At 38.6% G+C, this 16,500-nt stretch overlaps 1 protein-coding gene across 5 annotated transcripts in view; it reads left to right on the plus strand.

Annotated features, from left to right (window-relative positions):
* MYCBP2 (MYC binding protein 2) overlaps positions 1 to 16,500 on the plus strand; it is a 415,400-nt gene that overhangs the window by 120,851 nt on the left and 278,049 nt on the right. For 4 of the 5 annotated variants that reach the window (XM_045011267.1, XM_045011270.1, XM_045011275.1 and 1 more), the window contains 3 exons: positions 1,191 to 1,292; positions 14,063 to 14,170; positions 16,018 to 16,137. In XM_045011267.1, the coding sequence (XP_044867202.1) occupies positions 1,191 to 1,292; positions 14,063 to 14,170; positions 16,018 to 16,137 (330 nt within the window). The remainder of the gene's footprint in view (positions 1 to 1,190; positions 1,293 to 14,062; positions 14,171 to 16,017; positions 16,138 to 16,500) is intronic. The other variant, XM_045011280.1, reaches the window with a different exon arrangement.

Genomic DNA, 16,500 nt, shown 5'->3' on the forward strand with positions numbered 1-16,500 from the left:
AGATACTGCTGAGGGAAAAACTTCCAGCACCAGTGCATGTGGTGAGTACACATACCTAATATGGAATGGACATGAGTAACACATCTCGAAGAACACCTGTTACGGAAAAGGTAACTGGTAGTTTTTGAGATGTGTGATTCCTATTTGGATTCCAATACCTGCCCTGCATTCCCTCTGCTGCGGATCGGACTATTGAGCAATAAGAGGGATACTGGAGAGGCGTCAACCCACACAGACTATTATACCCTCGACTGAGCACATGGGGATGTACAATGCACATGCAGGTTAACGGACACTTCTAGGAAAACCTTCTGGCTCTGGTGTGTGACATGCATGCACACTCCCATTTGGAATCCAAATTGGGAACATGCGTCTCAAAGAACCTCCAGTTACAGGTAAGTAACTTCCTCTTTCTGTCACTTAAATAAGCAGATGTAATGCTGAATACAATCAAGGAGATCTGTTGGATAAAAGATGTCATTTTCATGGTCACTTTTCAGAGTAGAATCATATTTTAAATAAGGTTTTGGGTATTTTAATATTAGTGTCTCTGTGTCACCTTATGCCTGCAATTAAGTTTGTATTAATCTTTCCATTACAAACCCCTATTTTCAAGGTGTTATAATTAGGTATTAAATTGATCAACATGCCAAAAATAACAAGGTTGTTCTACAATCTTGATTTTTATTAATTGAATTAATAAAAATCATGCAACTATTTCTAAAATGAGCTGCTAATTGAAACATTGTGGTCTTCATTTTCATGTTGCTGTCGTATGTGCTGTACCTAAAGAAAATTTTAAATAGATCACTGTTTTAAATAGAATTTGTCAACATATAAGTTCTCTTATGTTATGTTTACTGGAAATTTGGGGCAAAAGTAAAAACATCCAAACTCTCTTAACAAACTCTAAAACTGCGTGTAGCTGATAGATAGGAAGTACAGAAAATTATTAAATGTTGAAATTGTGACAGACTTATGAAAGTAAAGAAATCCAAAATTGAGGCTGACAGTCCATTCTGAAATCATTATGTTGCCTCCTTCCCTTATTCCTAAACATCTCAGTGGAGCTTATAAAGGACAAAATATTGAGCCTTAGCTTTGATTTTCTTGACTATTACTAGGTTTTGTCACATTCATCATATTATTTAAACATAAATTTTGTATTTTTTATTTATTAATTGATGCAGCTGTCCCTGTTCCTGGGGTTAATATTGAAGAGCACCTTCAGCTACGGCAAGAGGAAAAGCGGCAGCGTGTAAACAGGAGGCATAGATTGGAGGAAGGGAGAGGTAAGATTATTTGTTACTGAGTCGAGGCTAAAATAAGGATAAAAGGCACACCGTTTCTAAAAACGGATTAGGCCTTATGAAACAAGCCTTTTTTCTTTTTAAAAACTGTCAAACGTGAAACAAAAATCAGGTTTAAGTGTCTCTTCAGTAGAGGTTTGCACTAATTGAACTCAATAGATTAAAAAAAAAATCAATATATCACTTCTATTTTATAATACAGAAAAGGCCTGCAAGGATTCAGTAATACTGCTGTGTAATGGCTTGAGAATTTGGCTTTTATTAAGCCTATAATGGTGAGTATGGGAGACAAAACAGCTGAGAGTTTAGATCTAGGGCTTTGATTAGACAATTAAAAGATTAACACCATTAGAGATTTCACCTGAGATGCACAGGCTCAGAGTCAGCACTCCGATGCTGTGCTGTTCAATACGACATTGGTGGTTACTAAAGTATTTGTAGTCTTTGATTTAAGAAAGAATGGGGTCCTCTGTTGTGCATGTATTACTGATAACTGTTGGAGAAGACTGCTGACCCATTGTCAGTCCATATGTTTTCAGATAGCTAATGCTGTATCAAATACCTAAGAGAGCCATGAAGGTATTGTGAGGGGATGTATGAGTATTTCCTTCCCAAAATCTTCCTCATTGGAATGTGTTCACTTCGTGTAAGGGCTAAAATGGGAATAAAATTGGGGGAACTAGTGGTTCTTTTTCGAATAGTGTCCCTGTGAGTGCTCCACTTTAGGTGTATCAGCGTCCCTGTACCTAGGATTTGAGATTTTCAGTAGTAGTGCCTGCTTGTGCCGCACATGCACTCCCCCCTTTGTGCGCCACGTTTGGCGGTTACATAGTACTTTTCGGCCAAATGGCCCTCGATTCCTTCTCAACTGCCCTTGTCCTGAAATGGAGTCCCTAGCAGAGCCCTTTCTAGCGAGTTCTTAGTGTCTATGTTCTCATTTTTCATAGTGATAGTGTTTCAGTTAGGATTTTAGTCATTTAGAGTTGTTTCCGTTCTTTTTTCTTCATTCAAAAAAAAAAATGTGTTTTCATTATTTATCATTACCCCCTTGATTAGAATAGTAGTTTCTACATATCTTCCCTTCAGAGAAGTAATCCCTCTAAAGGTGTGTTATGCTCAGATCTTCCAAATTCAAATGGTGCCTCTACTGCTGGGAGGCCATCCTGGTCAGTGATGATCACTCCCTTTGCATTCGTTGCCTGGAAGAGGCACGGGTTCCCCAAAAATGTATGTATTGCCTTAAACGTAAGGTACAGACTCAGAAAAACAATGAGCTGAAATTAAAACTGACGGAGAGCTCATCTTTAGACCCTGGTCCTGGAACCCTGCCTGGACAATGGTTGCTGTTGGCGTCGACATCAGCCGTGCTATCCTTCCTGCTAGTTACGAAGAGAAACTAACAGAGTCCTTGTGAAAAGACACTAAAAAGCAAGGTTCAAGTTTGCCTAAAAAGGAACCACCAAAAAGAAAGAGGTCCCCGAGAGATCAGTAACTTCTGCACTGACAAGTATGAGACTGAATACCTCTGACGCCTCCTGGGCCTCTGGTAATGTTGTCACCAATAAGTTCAAGGACCCCAAGAGGGTAGGACTGGACAAGATGGCATCATCAGGTAATAGGGGTAAGAAAAATATTGGAGTCTCAAAGATGGTACCAACAGCACCGAATAGACATGCGGCACCGAGTATATTGGCACTGACAACATCTACGGTGCTGCCTGCTGGACGCTCTGTGGAACGCAGAGCGATCCCAGCACTGACAACATTGTCAACAACAGAACCGATGCAAATATCCCCCATGATACCGAAGCAAATTACTTCCATGACACCAATAAATTTAGATTCCCAATACACTAGTGTCTGATGCACCGAAGTCGCCACTGCTGCGTACCAATGTTGCTGCAGTACACATCTCACCCCCGGATGTGCATGTGGTACCTACCCATTTGCCATCACCACCTAGGACTGCTGAAGTATGAGATACCATTCCACCTTGGAACTTCAGCATAGTGCTATGATGCCTCAGTGGTCTCCCATTTGAGCCTATGGCAACCTGCTTGTTCATATCTCTGTCTATGAAAATGGCCTTTCATGTGACCATCACATCCACTCAAAGAATGGGGGAAATAAGGGCTCTCATGGTGTACCTCCCTGTAGAGTCTTCCCAGATGTTAGAAGGGTGCTAAGCCTTATCTTGAATGAACCAAACCTTTCAGAAAGATACCAAGATCATTTCTTTCTATTGCTGAAAGATCAAAAGGATCAGCCATATCTAAACAAAAGCTTTCAAAATGGATCTCCAGTTGTACTAATCTTTGCTATCATCAGCATGATTTGCAAACGCCGCCACGGACTAGAACGCACTCCATGAGATCACTTTCCATCTCAATAGCTTTCCTGACCAATGTACCAATCACGGACATTTGTAAAGCAGTGACCTGCGTGTCTTCCCACACATTCATCGAGCATTATTTAATCACACAGGACTCAGTGGATGCTCTGTTAGGACTAACTGTTTTATCATCTTGTGACACTCTACCTCAAAGTAGCACCCTGGAACCCCCATGTTCACCACTCTCGTATAATTGATATGTTTTATACAAAGTATGTCTTGTGAAGTATCATTTTAAAAATGTTGAGCTATTAAACATTAATATCCTGTTAGATTGTATGTACTATCATTGTATGTGAAGTTATGAAGTATTATTATGAGTTATTGAACTATGTTGTGAGGTTGGGAATGCCCATGGCCAGCCTTTCAGTTACAACAAAGTCGTAGCCATCACCGGCCAGACTGTCATTAATGGCTTATCCACGCACAATATACTATCCCAGAGGCTTCTCGGAGAAGGGATGTACACCCTGAGGATGGGCTAGCCCAGGTCATGGCAATGATCTTTCTAACAGGTGGAAGAAAGTCTGCAAGAAAAAAACTTAGAACTGGGGAAGTTTGGTCCCAGGCTCGAAAGTGGTCCAGTCTGTGTACTGAGGAATGTAACCTGCTTGTACCATCTGTTAGGGAGAGACATTGCTTGGTTCAAATCTTGCTTAGTCTGTTTAAGTTAGAATTTAGGCTCTGTTTCTATTTTTTCCTTAGGTAACCAACTTTGATCTCTGTGCCTGCTACTTGTAATCACTTAAAATCTACCTTTCTGTAGTTAATATATCTGTTTTATATTTTACCTAAAACTGTGTTTTTGGTTGAAGTGCTAAGAAACTCTCAGCTCAGGTTACAAAGGCTGGCGTATGTCCATTTTCCTCTGAAGAAGTGGCGAACTAGGTAATGAGCTTATACTGGGAAGGCTTCTGATCAGTGCAAGATGGTACAGTTCTGGAGTGCAAGACTGGGGAGCTTGGGAGAATTGGCTGAAGCCTCTCCATTGATGGTTCATGTATGGCTGGGAGATTATTCATGTAACTCAGTTGGGTGTGTTCCTGCCTGTGGATGGCTGTGTAAGTGCAGTGCCTGTCAGAGGCTTGTCGCTTGACAGCAGCAGCACAGGTTGGTGGGTTTGGAGGGCTCAGCAGTCCCACAGTCCAGGTTGCATCTCTTTAGTGATGGAGAGTGGTCCAAGTGTCCATGCCAATTTCCTTAGATCAGTCAACTGCCTTTTGTATATTTGGACCATGAAATATTGTTGACACCTCTGTGGATGACAGCTGGAGTAGATAGAATTACATGTTTCCTTGGGAGGTCACAGAGGATTGCTTATGTAATCCTTAGTCCACCTTAGAGGGATTTCTTTTGTGGGGTACCACAGGGTTCTAATCTGAATCTGCATCTGTAGTTGGTGCTAGGGGTGGGATGCCCAGCTCAAGTAGACACATTCATGCTAGCTCGGATTGGATGAGAGCTACTCTTAAAGGTCTCTTGGAAGCTGAATCTATCTTGGAATACAGCTTTCTGCTGACTTGCGATATTAGCTTCAGGGAACATTATACCGGTTAGTAAGTTGTACTAGCTTTTTATTTACTTCTGTATGCAGTTCAAGGTGTTTACTTTGATCTACAGAGCTCTGAATGGTTTCAGTCTTAACTGCCTCTTTCCTTGATTGAAGCCAATTTAACTGCATGAGTTAACAGTTCTGGGGAACTCACTTCTCTTGTAGGTGTGACAGAGCCCATGTTTGACCTTTAGGGCATGGGACACGGCCCATCGTTTGATTAAGCTGCTGTCTGAAGATTGGGAAGTTGGCGTAAATGGGTAGAAATATAGATGGAGTCTTTTTAGTTTAGTTTTGATTTTCTTCAACTCCTGTAATTTTTAAAACGTTTTGTCATAGAGCAATTAGTACATCCATCCCAGGTACCTTTGGAATGGACACATTTTATATATTTTAAAGGGTATGGTGTGTGTGTGTGTGTGTGTGTGTGTGTGTATATATATATATATATATATATATATATATATGAAATCTATATAATTGTGTGTACAGATATGCTTATATATACATTTATAAATTTGTATGTGTTTAATAGAGGGTGTTCTCTGTGTTTGTATATTTTGATTGCTGTCAATCAAGCAATCAAGATGATTTAGTTTGGATGGTCTGGCATCTTTAGACTTCAGTCCTGTTGAGCTCTGCATGACTGAAACTCGGGGCTGGGGTATTGCTGCGTGGCGATCGATGCATCTGCGGTCGATTTAGTGGGTTTAGTGAAGACCCACTAAATCGACCGCAGATTGCTCTCCCGTCAACTCCTGTACTTCACTGGATCAAGAAGAGTAAGGGGAGTTGACGGGAGAAACATCGTGTAGTGTGGACCCTGCGATAAGTAGATCTAAGCTAGATCGACTAGAGTTACGCTATTCATGTAACTCAAATTGCGTAGCTTAGATTGACTTTTCCCTGTAGTGTAGACAAGGCCTCAGAGTTCCCACATAATTTATAAGCTTCGCAGGAGTTCAGTTTCAGCATTAAAGAGCTTTACAGCTTACCAAAACTGAAGCTTGTAGACTCAGGGACTAGCTGCAATATACTGCTAATTATCTAATTGGGGAGGTCCAGTAAATTGGAATTTTACTGGACTATGTGTATATACTGGGGTGTGGCTGTATATCTCCATTTCAGCTACATGATTAAAATATCAGTTTGTCATGATGGTCTGTTGGTTTCTTATGCTGATGTATTAGTGGCTATCAGTCCTGGTTAGATTTGTCATGTTCAAGCTTTCAGCCTGAGGTTCAAATGTGTTGTTTCAAAATAACTCAGGTGGTCACCATCCATAATTTGGGGGCAGATATTTGAGCTATTCAGCTCATGTAGCAGTTGAAAAAAAAAAAAATAAAAAACCAAAAAGTTAAATCACCCACAAGTCTCTTGGTGACCACTCTGGCTGGGCAGAAATAGTTCTCTCCTGCTTGTTCATGGCTCAAAGGCTGTCTCCGGAGCAGGGAGGGAGAATTGGATAGAGCGTGTTGAGTTTGGACTGTCCCCAAGTGGCGTATGGGCTTTTGGTGACTGCAGCTGGCTGGAGCAAATTAGTTGCAATCTCTAGATTGCATTAACCTACTACTTCAAGGCTAGTGCAGAGAATTAAAGAGCTATGAGTGGTGGTGAATTTCTCAGCTTCACTTCTCCTGGGTTGGCCATGTTGGGAATGGGAGTCATCCTTATCTAGAAACTCTGTAGATTCAGGCAGAGCCAGTCTTAAGTTCTTATCGTGTTCTTCTTGGGTCTGACACATTCTGTTAGGAAAGCAGGCAATGAAGCAGTCAGATACCCTGTCTTGTGGTGCAGCACATTTGTTGATTGTTGAGATTGGGGTGCCTTAGATTAGCTTACTTTTACAGTTGTTCCACTGATACTTTTTTTTAAGTTCACGTTTGGTGTTGTAGTAATATTTATTACTTAAAAGAAGCCTAGGATTTTCAGCCAGTCTATTTTCAGTTCAAAGAGTCTTCTATTGCTCAGAAGCATGAGAGAAGAGGCTTATTTAAACTTACCATTCTTAAAAAGCAATTAAAATATTTAGAAATTAGTGTGTTATTAGATATGATAAGAGTAAATGCTCCTTGTTTGCTTTTTAGTTTAGTTCTTAGCATTCTCAGTTTGATGCAGGAACCCTTAGATTACCCTCACTGTGGTATAAAATTGGGTGCTTAGTTTCATTTAGATTTAGATTTTGGCGTGCTTGTTTTCTTCCCATATTAAAGGAATTCTGTAATCTTAGTAATAACTGTCCTAAAGTGAGAAGAGAAAATCTGGAAATTGGTTGCATCACGCTTTTAGCTAAAGCTGCTGGACATTGAGACAGCATAATCTAGCACTGTCTAATTAGTGGGTGGCTAATTAGAGAAACAGAGTGGATGAAGTAATATCTTTCATAGGACTAGCTTCTCTTGGGATAAGAGAAAAGCTTACAGGATTACATAGAGTTCTTCTCCCGTTCCTGAAAAAGAGCTCTGTGTAAGCTTGAAAGCTTGTCTCTTACACCATCAGAAGTTGGTACAAGAAAAGACATTACCTCACCTGTCTTGTCTCTCTAATATCCTGAGACCAACACAGTTACAACAACATTCCATACACGAATGGATGGCTAATGGTTTTCTAATATGCAATCAAGTAACCTACTTAACCAGTTACTGCTGAACATTTAAGAACTATTTTTAAAATGGCTGAAACTTCACAGCTTTTAAAATGGTAGTAATATGACAATAAAATGACTATTTTTGAAGAAAAAAATCACATGATAATTGCAGTTGGATTATAACAGGTTAAATATTTAAATCTATTTAGCATTTATCCAAGATGTCACTTTGTTGACCTTTCCTTGAAATAAAGTATCAGAGGGGTAGCCGTGTTAGTCTGGATCTGTAAAAGCAGCAAAGAATCCTGTGGCACCTTATAGACTAACAGACGTTTTGCAGCATGAGCTTTCGTGGGTGAATACCCACTTCTTCGAATGCAAGTCCTTGAAATAAAGTTTCCAATAGTACTGCTTATTACATGTCACTGAATAACCATCTTAATTTCCAGCCGAATAAATTATTCAACGTGTTACTTTTTCATTAAATGAAGTTTAATTTAGTTTGATGAAGTTAACTTGATGAAGTTAACTTAATAGTTATATAAGTTAAATGCATTATCTTGGTGCTTCCAGAATCTACTATTGTACTTTTTTCATAGTATATTATGTGTTTCCAGTATCGAGTATTGCACTTTTTTTCATAGTATGTGAAGGATCTTGTATTTACAAACCAAACCCACCTAACCGTTACGTAATTTACTTTTGATAGATCAAGAAAAAGCTGAGTTCTTTGGCTCTATACTCTGATGTTTACTTAAAGCTAGGATGACCAGATGTCCCTTTTTAAAGGGACAGTCCCATTTTTTGGGACTTTTTCTTACATAAGCGCCTATTACCACCCCCCCCCACCCCTCCCCCCCCACCACCATCCTGTTTTTTTCACAGATGCTATCTGGTAACCCTACTTAAAGCAAATTTATTTCCTTGACATTTGATTCCCTTTACCTAGTCCATGTGAATTCAAACTGAAACCTCTCGCATACTAACCAGTATAAAACAAACAAATGTTAATATATAGTGATATCTTATGAAAAACTCTGAAACATTGGAATCCACTCTTTAATATATATCACAGCAGTATAGATACTCTTGTGGTTTAGGAGGAACTTTATTGCATGCTCCTGCTTGTAGATGCTTCAACTTTACAAGACGTTTATCTGTTGAAATTGCACATGCATGCCATTGTATATTACATATACAAAATTATTAAAATAATGTTTTGAAGGCATGATTAAATTAGGAAATGCCAGAATTAAGGTTGCTTGGGCAACCTTAATTTGGACCACTTGTGTGTATGCATTATGGTGTAGTCTTCAGTTACGTGATCACATATTACTTTCTTTCTACAGGACTTCTTCATACAGTGAATAGAATGACCAGTGCTCACTCAGCGAGCATCTATTTGATATTGTATTTTATCGTCATTGTTCAGTGTGTGGCCACAAGCCTTATTACTCCATACTATTCAAACCATGCTAGGAATACATAATGATTATACAATCATAGATTTGTAGGACTGGAAGGGACCTCAAGAGGATCATCTAATCCAACCCCTTACGCTCATGGCAGGACTAAGTATTATCTAGACCATCCTTGAGAGGTGTTTGTCTAACCTGCTCTTAAAAACCTTCAATGATGGAGATTCCACAATCTCCCTGGATAATTTATTTCAGTGATTAACCACCTTGACAGGAAGCTTTTTCTAATGTCCAACCTAACCCATGCTTTCTGCAATTTAAGCCCATTGCTTCTTGTTCTATCCTCAGAGGCTAACAAGAACAATTTTTCTCCCTCCTCCTTGTAACAACCTTTTATGTACTTGAACACTATCATGTCCCTTCCGTCTTCTCTTCTCCAGACTAAACAATCCAGTTTTTCCAATCTTCCCTCATAGGTCATGTATTCTAGACCGTTAATCATTTTTGTTGCTCTTCTCTGGACTTTCTCTAATTTCTCCACCTCTTTCCTGAAATGTGGTGCCCAGAACTAGACATAATACTCCAGCTGAGGCCTGATCAGTGCAGAGAAGAGTGGAAGAATTACTTTTTGTGTCTTGCTTACAACACTCCTGCTAATACATCCCAGAATGATGGCGGGGGTTGTTTGTTTGTTTGCAACAGTGTTATGCTGTTGACTCATATTTAGCCTGTGATCCACTATGACCCCTGATCCCTTTCTGCAGTACTCCTTTCTAGGCAGTCATTTTCCATTTTGTATGTGTGCCACTGATTGTTCCTTCCTAAATGGAGTACTTTGCATTTGTCCTTATTGGATTTCATCCTATTTACTTCAGACCATTTCTCCCAGTTTGTTCAGATCATTTTGAATTATTATCCTCTCTTCTAAAGCACTTGCAACCCTTGTCAATTTGGTATCATCCATAATCGTTGAGTGTAGTCTCTATGCCATTATCTAAATCACTGATGAAGATATTGACCAGAATGGAACCCAGAACTGATCCCTGCGGGACCCCACTCAATATGCCCGTCCAGCTTGACTGTGAACCACTGATAACTATTTTCTGGGAACGGTTTTTCAACGAGTTCTGTACCCACCTTATAGTAGCTCCATCTAGGTTGCATTTACCTAGTTTGTTTATGAGAAGGTCATGTGAGACAGTATCAGAAGCCTTACTAAAATCAAGATATACTACATTTATCACTTCCCCCTATCCACAAGGCTTGTTACTCTGTAGAAGAAAGCTATTAGGTTGCTTTGACATGATATTTTCTTGACAAATCCATGCTGACTGTTACTTATCACCTTATTATCTTCTAGATGTTTGCAAATTCATCGCTTAATTATTTGCTCCATTATCCTTCTGGGTATTGAAGTTAAGCTGACTGGACTGTAATTCCCTGGGTTCTCCTTATTTTCCTTTTTATAGATGGGCAGTATATTTGCCCTTTTCCAGTCCTCTGGAATCTCTCTTGTTTTCCATGACTTTTCGAAGATAATCACTAATGGCTCAGATGCCTCCTCAGTCAGCTTCTTGAGTATTCTAGGATATATTTCACCAGGTGACTTGAAGACATCTAATTTGTCTAAGTAATTTTCAACTTGTTCTTTCCATATTCTAGCATCTGATCCTACCTCATTTTCATTGGCATTCACTATGTTAGATGTCCAATTGCTACTAACTTTTTTGGGATTTTTTTCTCATCACTACGTTATTTGATTGCTACTCAGACATTAATTTATTTAATTTCACAGCAATCCTGTGTGGTGAAGGGCTATTGTTATTCCCATTTATAGATGAGGAACTAAAGCATAGACACTAAGGTGAAAGGTATCCACTAATTTTGTCTGCCCAGTTTGAGACACTGTATCTGATTTTTTTAGAGTACTTATATAGCACTTAATATGTTCAAAGCACAGCTCCTGTTGACGTCATTTTGTAGCTGTGAATTCTTAGCACTTTTGTGAAACAGATCTGAGGGTTTCGAGTTGGGCATCCATAAAACGAGGAACACACAATTAGTGATAGCCTGTGAAAAAGTGTTTGTTTTAAATAACTTGCCTGATATTACGTAGGAACTCTTTGGCAGAGGCAGGGGTGGAATCTAGATCTCCATATGTGTTATATATGAGCCCTTAATCACGAGATCCTCCTTTCTTTTCCTGCAACATACTGGCTCATCTACTACATAGTTTTGCAAAAGATGAGGCAAGGGTTCTCCAGATAAATGTCCTTCTGCACAACTGTGATTCATCTCAGAGCAGGTCCAACTTCTGCAGAGAATGAGGCAGCAGTCCTGTGGAGGAACTGATAACCATGTAATTAAATATGCATAAATTAAATAATCCAAATTAAAGTTGCCCAAGCAACCTTAATTTTAGCATTTCCTAACTTTTGAGTGCTTGATTTTTCAATCCTAATGTTCTTCTAATAATTTTAGTGTGTGTAATTTCGTAGGTTTTTGAAAAAGGAAACTGGAAAAGAAAACCCAGAAATTCCATCATATTGACATGATTCATCAGCAGGGTTGAACCTTAAAATGTACCATACAGGTCTCTGCCACTTGAGCTAAGGGAGCAACTGATAGCAGTAGTAGGTTGTCATCCTTGTGTGCACCAGCACTAGAGGGGGATGAGTCATTTTGTGAGTGAATTTCACACATTTGCTGACAGTGGGAAATGATAAGACTCTGTAATCTTGGTTCCATTCTAGGCTGTGGGTGGAAGTGTGCTCTAGTGTTCACAGACCTTTCTGCCCATTACCGTCCCAGGCCTGTCTCTTTGCCACCCAACTCCTTGTCCCATCACATTTTTCTTACCAAACAAGTGCCAGTCTCCATCTCTCAGGTTTCTCTTCACACTCCCGATCTTACTGCCCAGCTAATCTGTCACTTAGGTCTTGGACTCCATGTCCCAGTTCTTGCCTTCTCCCCCATCCCCTTGTCCTGCAAGTCCCAGTTCTCCCCCCCGGCTCTTCAGCCAATCCTCCTCTCTCTCCATCCTCCTCCTCCCTCCCCTTCTTCTAGTCTCTTTGCCCCGCTAGATCCAGTTTGCCCACCCTCCTCCCCCCATGTTCCTTTTGCCAGTTCCCTCTTCCCTGGCTCCTACTCCCCCTGGACTGTTAGATTTGTGATGATGTAGTGAAGATAAAACTTGATGTAATGATAGAAGCTGTATGAGAAGAAAGGGAGAAGAGTGAAAAATATTACCAGAAGTGAGAGTCAGAACAGGGAGAATTTTAGATGCAGAAGAGATGTGGGGATAAAGAAGTGCTAAGTGTTAGATATGTTGCATTTGAGCATATGGCAAGAGATCCAGGATATGGGAGATAGGAAACTGAACAGAAAGGGAGTGGTCCAGTAGAGAATAATATCTAAGTTGCAGGGATAGAGATGTTAGTTAAAGCTATGACAATGGGTATATTTGTGATAGAAGAAGAGGCAAACCTTTCTGCTACAACAACATAGTGAGATGAATGGATTATGATGATCATGAAAAACTACCGAAGAGTGACAAAAGGAAGGGGTTGGGAGAAATAGCAGGAGAGTCAAGCCTTCAGGGTTCTGAAATCTGAGGCGAGAACTGATACAAAATAGTGCAAATGACCTTGATAAAGATAAGGCAGATTGTGGGGGGCTAGACTGGAAGAGAAGCCTGGAGATTGTCAGGAAGAGTTGATTGGTATTCTTGATGAGGGCTGATTTAGTTGAGTGGAGGAAAGATAATTCAGATATACACAATGGAATTTAGGAATATTTGCACACATGAAAGAATGAATGAAATAGCATTCAGGTCAATGAGATTATGCTCTGTTCAAGAAGCTCAGAGGAGGGAAGGGATATGGGCAGTGGACTGTAAACACAAATTCTGACTTATCATTGACCTCAAAAGAGAAAACTCATTGACTTCAGTGGGAGAAGGATGAGTCCCTACATTTGAATGTCTCTGGTTACAAAGAATACATGGTGAAAAATAAAACACGTGATATACAAGCAAAAAAAGTTTCATACAGAATTATTTTTAAAGTTTTACGTAATGCAGCTACAAGGTATTTTAATATATCTTATCACATTTTTGGAGAGAGTATCTAGACAAAAATTGTAGTCCTGGGATATTTAAAATAAATAATGCAAGTAATATATTCAAGTGTAAATATGTTCTCCAAATTGTCATTTAAAAGAAACATAATTTGTTAGATTTGAAGCATTCCTTTGTAAATATGTCAATATAACAAACCACCAAAGTGCATAGTTTTATATAACTGCTTCCCCACAAAGAATGTCTCTAGGTAGTTGATAATTTTATGGACATTATTTCTGAATTTCAAATTTAGAAAATATGACCAACCATATAATTTTTCTGTTTTAGAGTTGATATGGTGATATTTGAATATTTTGTGCCAAATGAATACTTTGCAGTATAATAGAATAGCCTAAAATGTATGGTATATAAAATTTCTTTAGCTGTAAGATAGAATGTTAACTATTTAGGGCCAAATTCTTCTCCAGCTTACAACTCGTGTAGTCCGATGGACTCCAGTAAGTTTCTGTATTTATAAATCAAGGGAAAAATCTGTATCTTTGAATAATATGTTGGTCTTGTCTTCAAGAATTATCAAATTAACTTATTTTTGACCTTGTAAAGTGCAAGAGCAATGTAGAATTAGAATCATTTTTTCACGCTTTTAATTTGAATTATTTTTTGTTTGAACACAGTTTCCATTTTGTGAGCTTTCCTATGCATGTGCAAAATGTTTCTCCTCAGGCCCCCTTGTATTTCCTGGTCCTATTTTTATGAATCATCGAGAGCAGGCTCTAGCCAGAATCAGACCCCATCCAGCACAGCTAAAGCATAAGCGGGACAAGCACAAAGGTATTTGGTCTTCCTTATTGACTAGGAGGGACATATGCCCATCCTCCGAGTCATTTCTTCCATCCACTGAAGCTTTGTTTTCAGAGAAATGCACAAAAATTATTCTGCTCTTTTCTTGTTAGTCTTCTGTAACCTGAGGAGAAAGAAAACACATTTTATATGCTTGTTTACTTTAAAAGTATGAATGTTTGACACCCTACATCATCTTTGTTTTTTTCTTTGATAAAGTATGTCATTTTATTTTTCTGTCTTTTCTGATTTGTTTAAATAAAACTAAACAAATTTACACAACTTTCTAATTTTTTCATTGGGCCAGGTAATTCAGGTCTGGCATATGCATGGTCATTTCATTTTCTTGTCTTACACATTGTGCAAGATCATAAAATTATCTGTTGCAGTTGCTAAAATATTGTTTATATTACAGATTCATTAATTCAAGGCTTCTGTTTGATTTTTCTGTAGGCTTAGCATCTATAAGTAAGCCTTTTTTGATATTTCTGGTTTACAAAGGTTAATTACTCAGTAAAAAATTACATTTAGGTAACAGAAGACCTATGTCAAAAGTAGTGACACATTGTATGTTTTCAAAGCTTGCTGCAAGTAGTTTGGTTTCCATCAACTTTTGGTAATAAAGCAGTGGTCATTTTAATCATAAAATGGATGGGGCAATTTTCTAGCTCACTTCGTGAATTTTCTCTTGCTTTTCAATACTAGTTCCTGTCAAACAAAGCTCTGTGGCTTTTTAAGGTCTTCATGGCAAAACAGTAGCTACAGGTGTTTACTGACCTTTTTTAGTAATAGCAGCAGCAGGATGCTCTGGTGCCATTGTGGCCAGCAACAGTGGCAAGACTAGCAAATTAAAGGATAGTAATTATACTCTCACTCTTTCCATGGAGCTTTCCCAATCAGCTTTCTTCACTTTACCAGCTGGTCTAATGACAAGGAGCTTTCTGCCTGTTCTTCTGTTTTGCTAGCTTCCTGCATTTATTATGCAAGCGCCTTCCCTCATTTCCATGTGCAAATCCATTGCCAATCTGTTTTATAGTATCCTAAAATGACACCCTAATTTATAGAAAAGGTATTTTAATTAATTTCCAGACATTTACAAAGATATTCTCTTTATTTTGTCACCTCTAAGTCTGTACATGGTACCTAGTGCAACCTGTCTTTACATGGAAAGCAGTAGTGCTATTTTAAAAAAAAACAAAAAACACTAAAATAGATTCTGAAAAATGTATCTTAAACAAATTTTCAATGGGTTTTGTGACAAAGGGTTTACCAGCACTTGTTTGGGATGAACTGCATTTATGGTTTTGTAAAACAGAGGTAACATGACCAACTCAGACTCATGTAAAAAATCTCTTATACACACCATCATGTTTGTATAAAAAGGAGCAGATAGGAGAATGGCTAATTTGTTTGTAAATTGACAGAACTATATGTGCAACTATGGTCGTTTTCTTAAAGAAGCGGAGGTGCAGTACAATTTTCATGCAACAAGTGTGTGTATTTAACACATATACATTATATTAATTCCTGTTTTGCTGAGTTAAATTAACTTGTTCATGCTGCAGAAGTTATTAACTAGGTTAATAGTTTTTTCCCCCAGTCCAGAACCGTGTGCATTAGGAGATTGTTTGTTCGCAAATAGAATTTCAGTGTATCATATCTCAAAATCTGCTTTATTATCAGTATATGCATTTTGACCTCTTTAATCTGCTGTACTGCAAGTTGTTCTTGCTGTTACCTTGTTCAGTGTTTTCTTTTCCCACCCTTGCTCATTGTTCATTATTCTTAAATTTGCTTCTTGAAAAGAATAGGAATATAACTATGAATTATGTTTGTAGACGGAAGTGGAGAAAGGGGTGAGAAGGATGCCAGCAAAATCACAACCTATCCTCCAGGGGCTGTCCATTTTGACTGTGAACTCCGGGCAGTACAAGTCAGTTGTGGGTTTCACCATTCAGGTACAAAGCTACAGCTTTTATCTAATGCGTGCACTTGTTGAAAAAAAATGTGATCATATGCCCTTCCACTCGTATAACTACCATGAACTGCCTTCTCTAAGGAAAGGTGTTGTTATTCCTTACCCAAGTAAGTTTCAAATCATTGATATTTTTGGGGTACAGTGGAACCTCAGAAATATGAATACCTCAGGAATGGAGGTTGTTTGTAACTCTTAAATGTTTGTAACTGAACGAAATGTTATGGTGGTTCTTTCAAAAGTTTACAACTGAACATTGACTTAATACAGATTTGGAACTTTACTATGCAGAAGAAAAATGCTGCTTTCCCTTTATTTTTTTAATAGTTTATATTTAATACAGTAC

Source organism: Mauremys mutica, chromosome 1 (genome assembly GCF_020497125.1).
Source record: "Mauremys mutica isolate MM-2020 ecotype Southern chromosome 1, ASM2049712v1, whole genome shotgun sequence".
In the NCBI taxonomy this organism is placed as follows: domain Eukaryota; kingdom Metazoa; phylum Chordata; order Testudines; family Geoemydidae; genus Mauremys; species Mauremys mutica.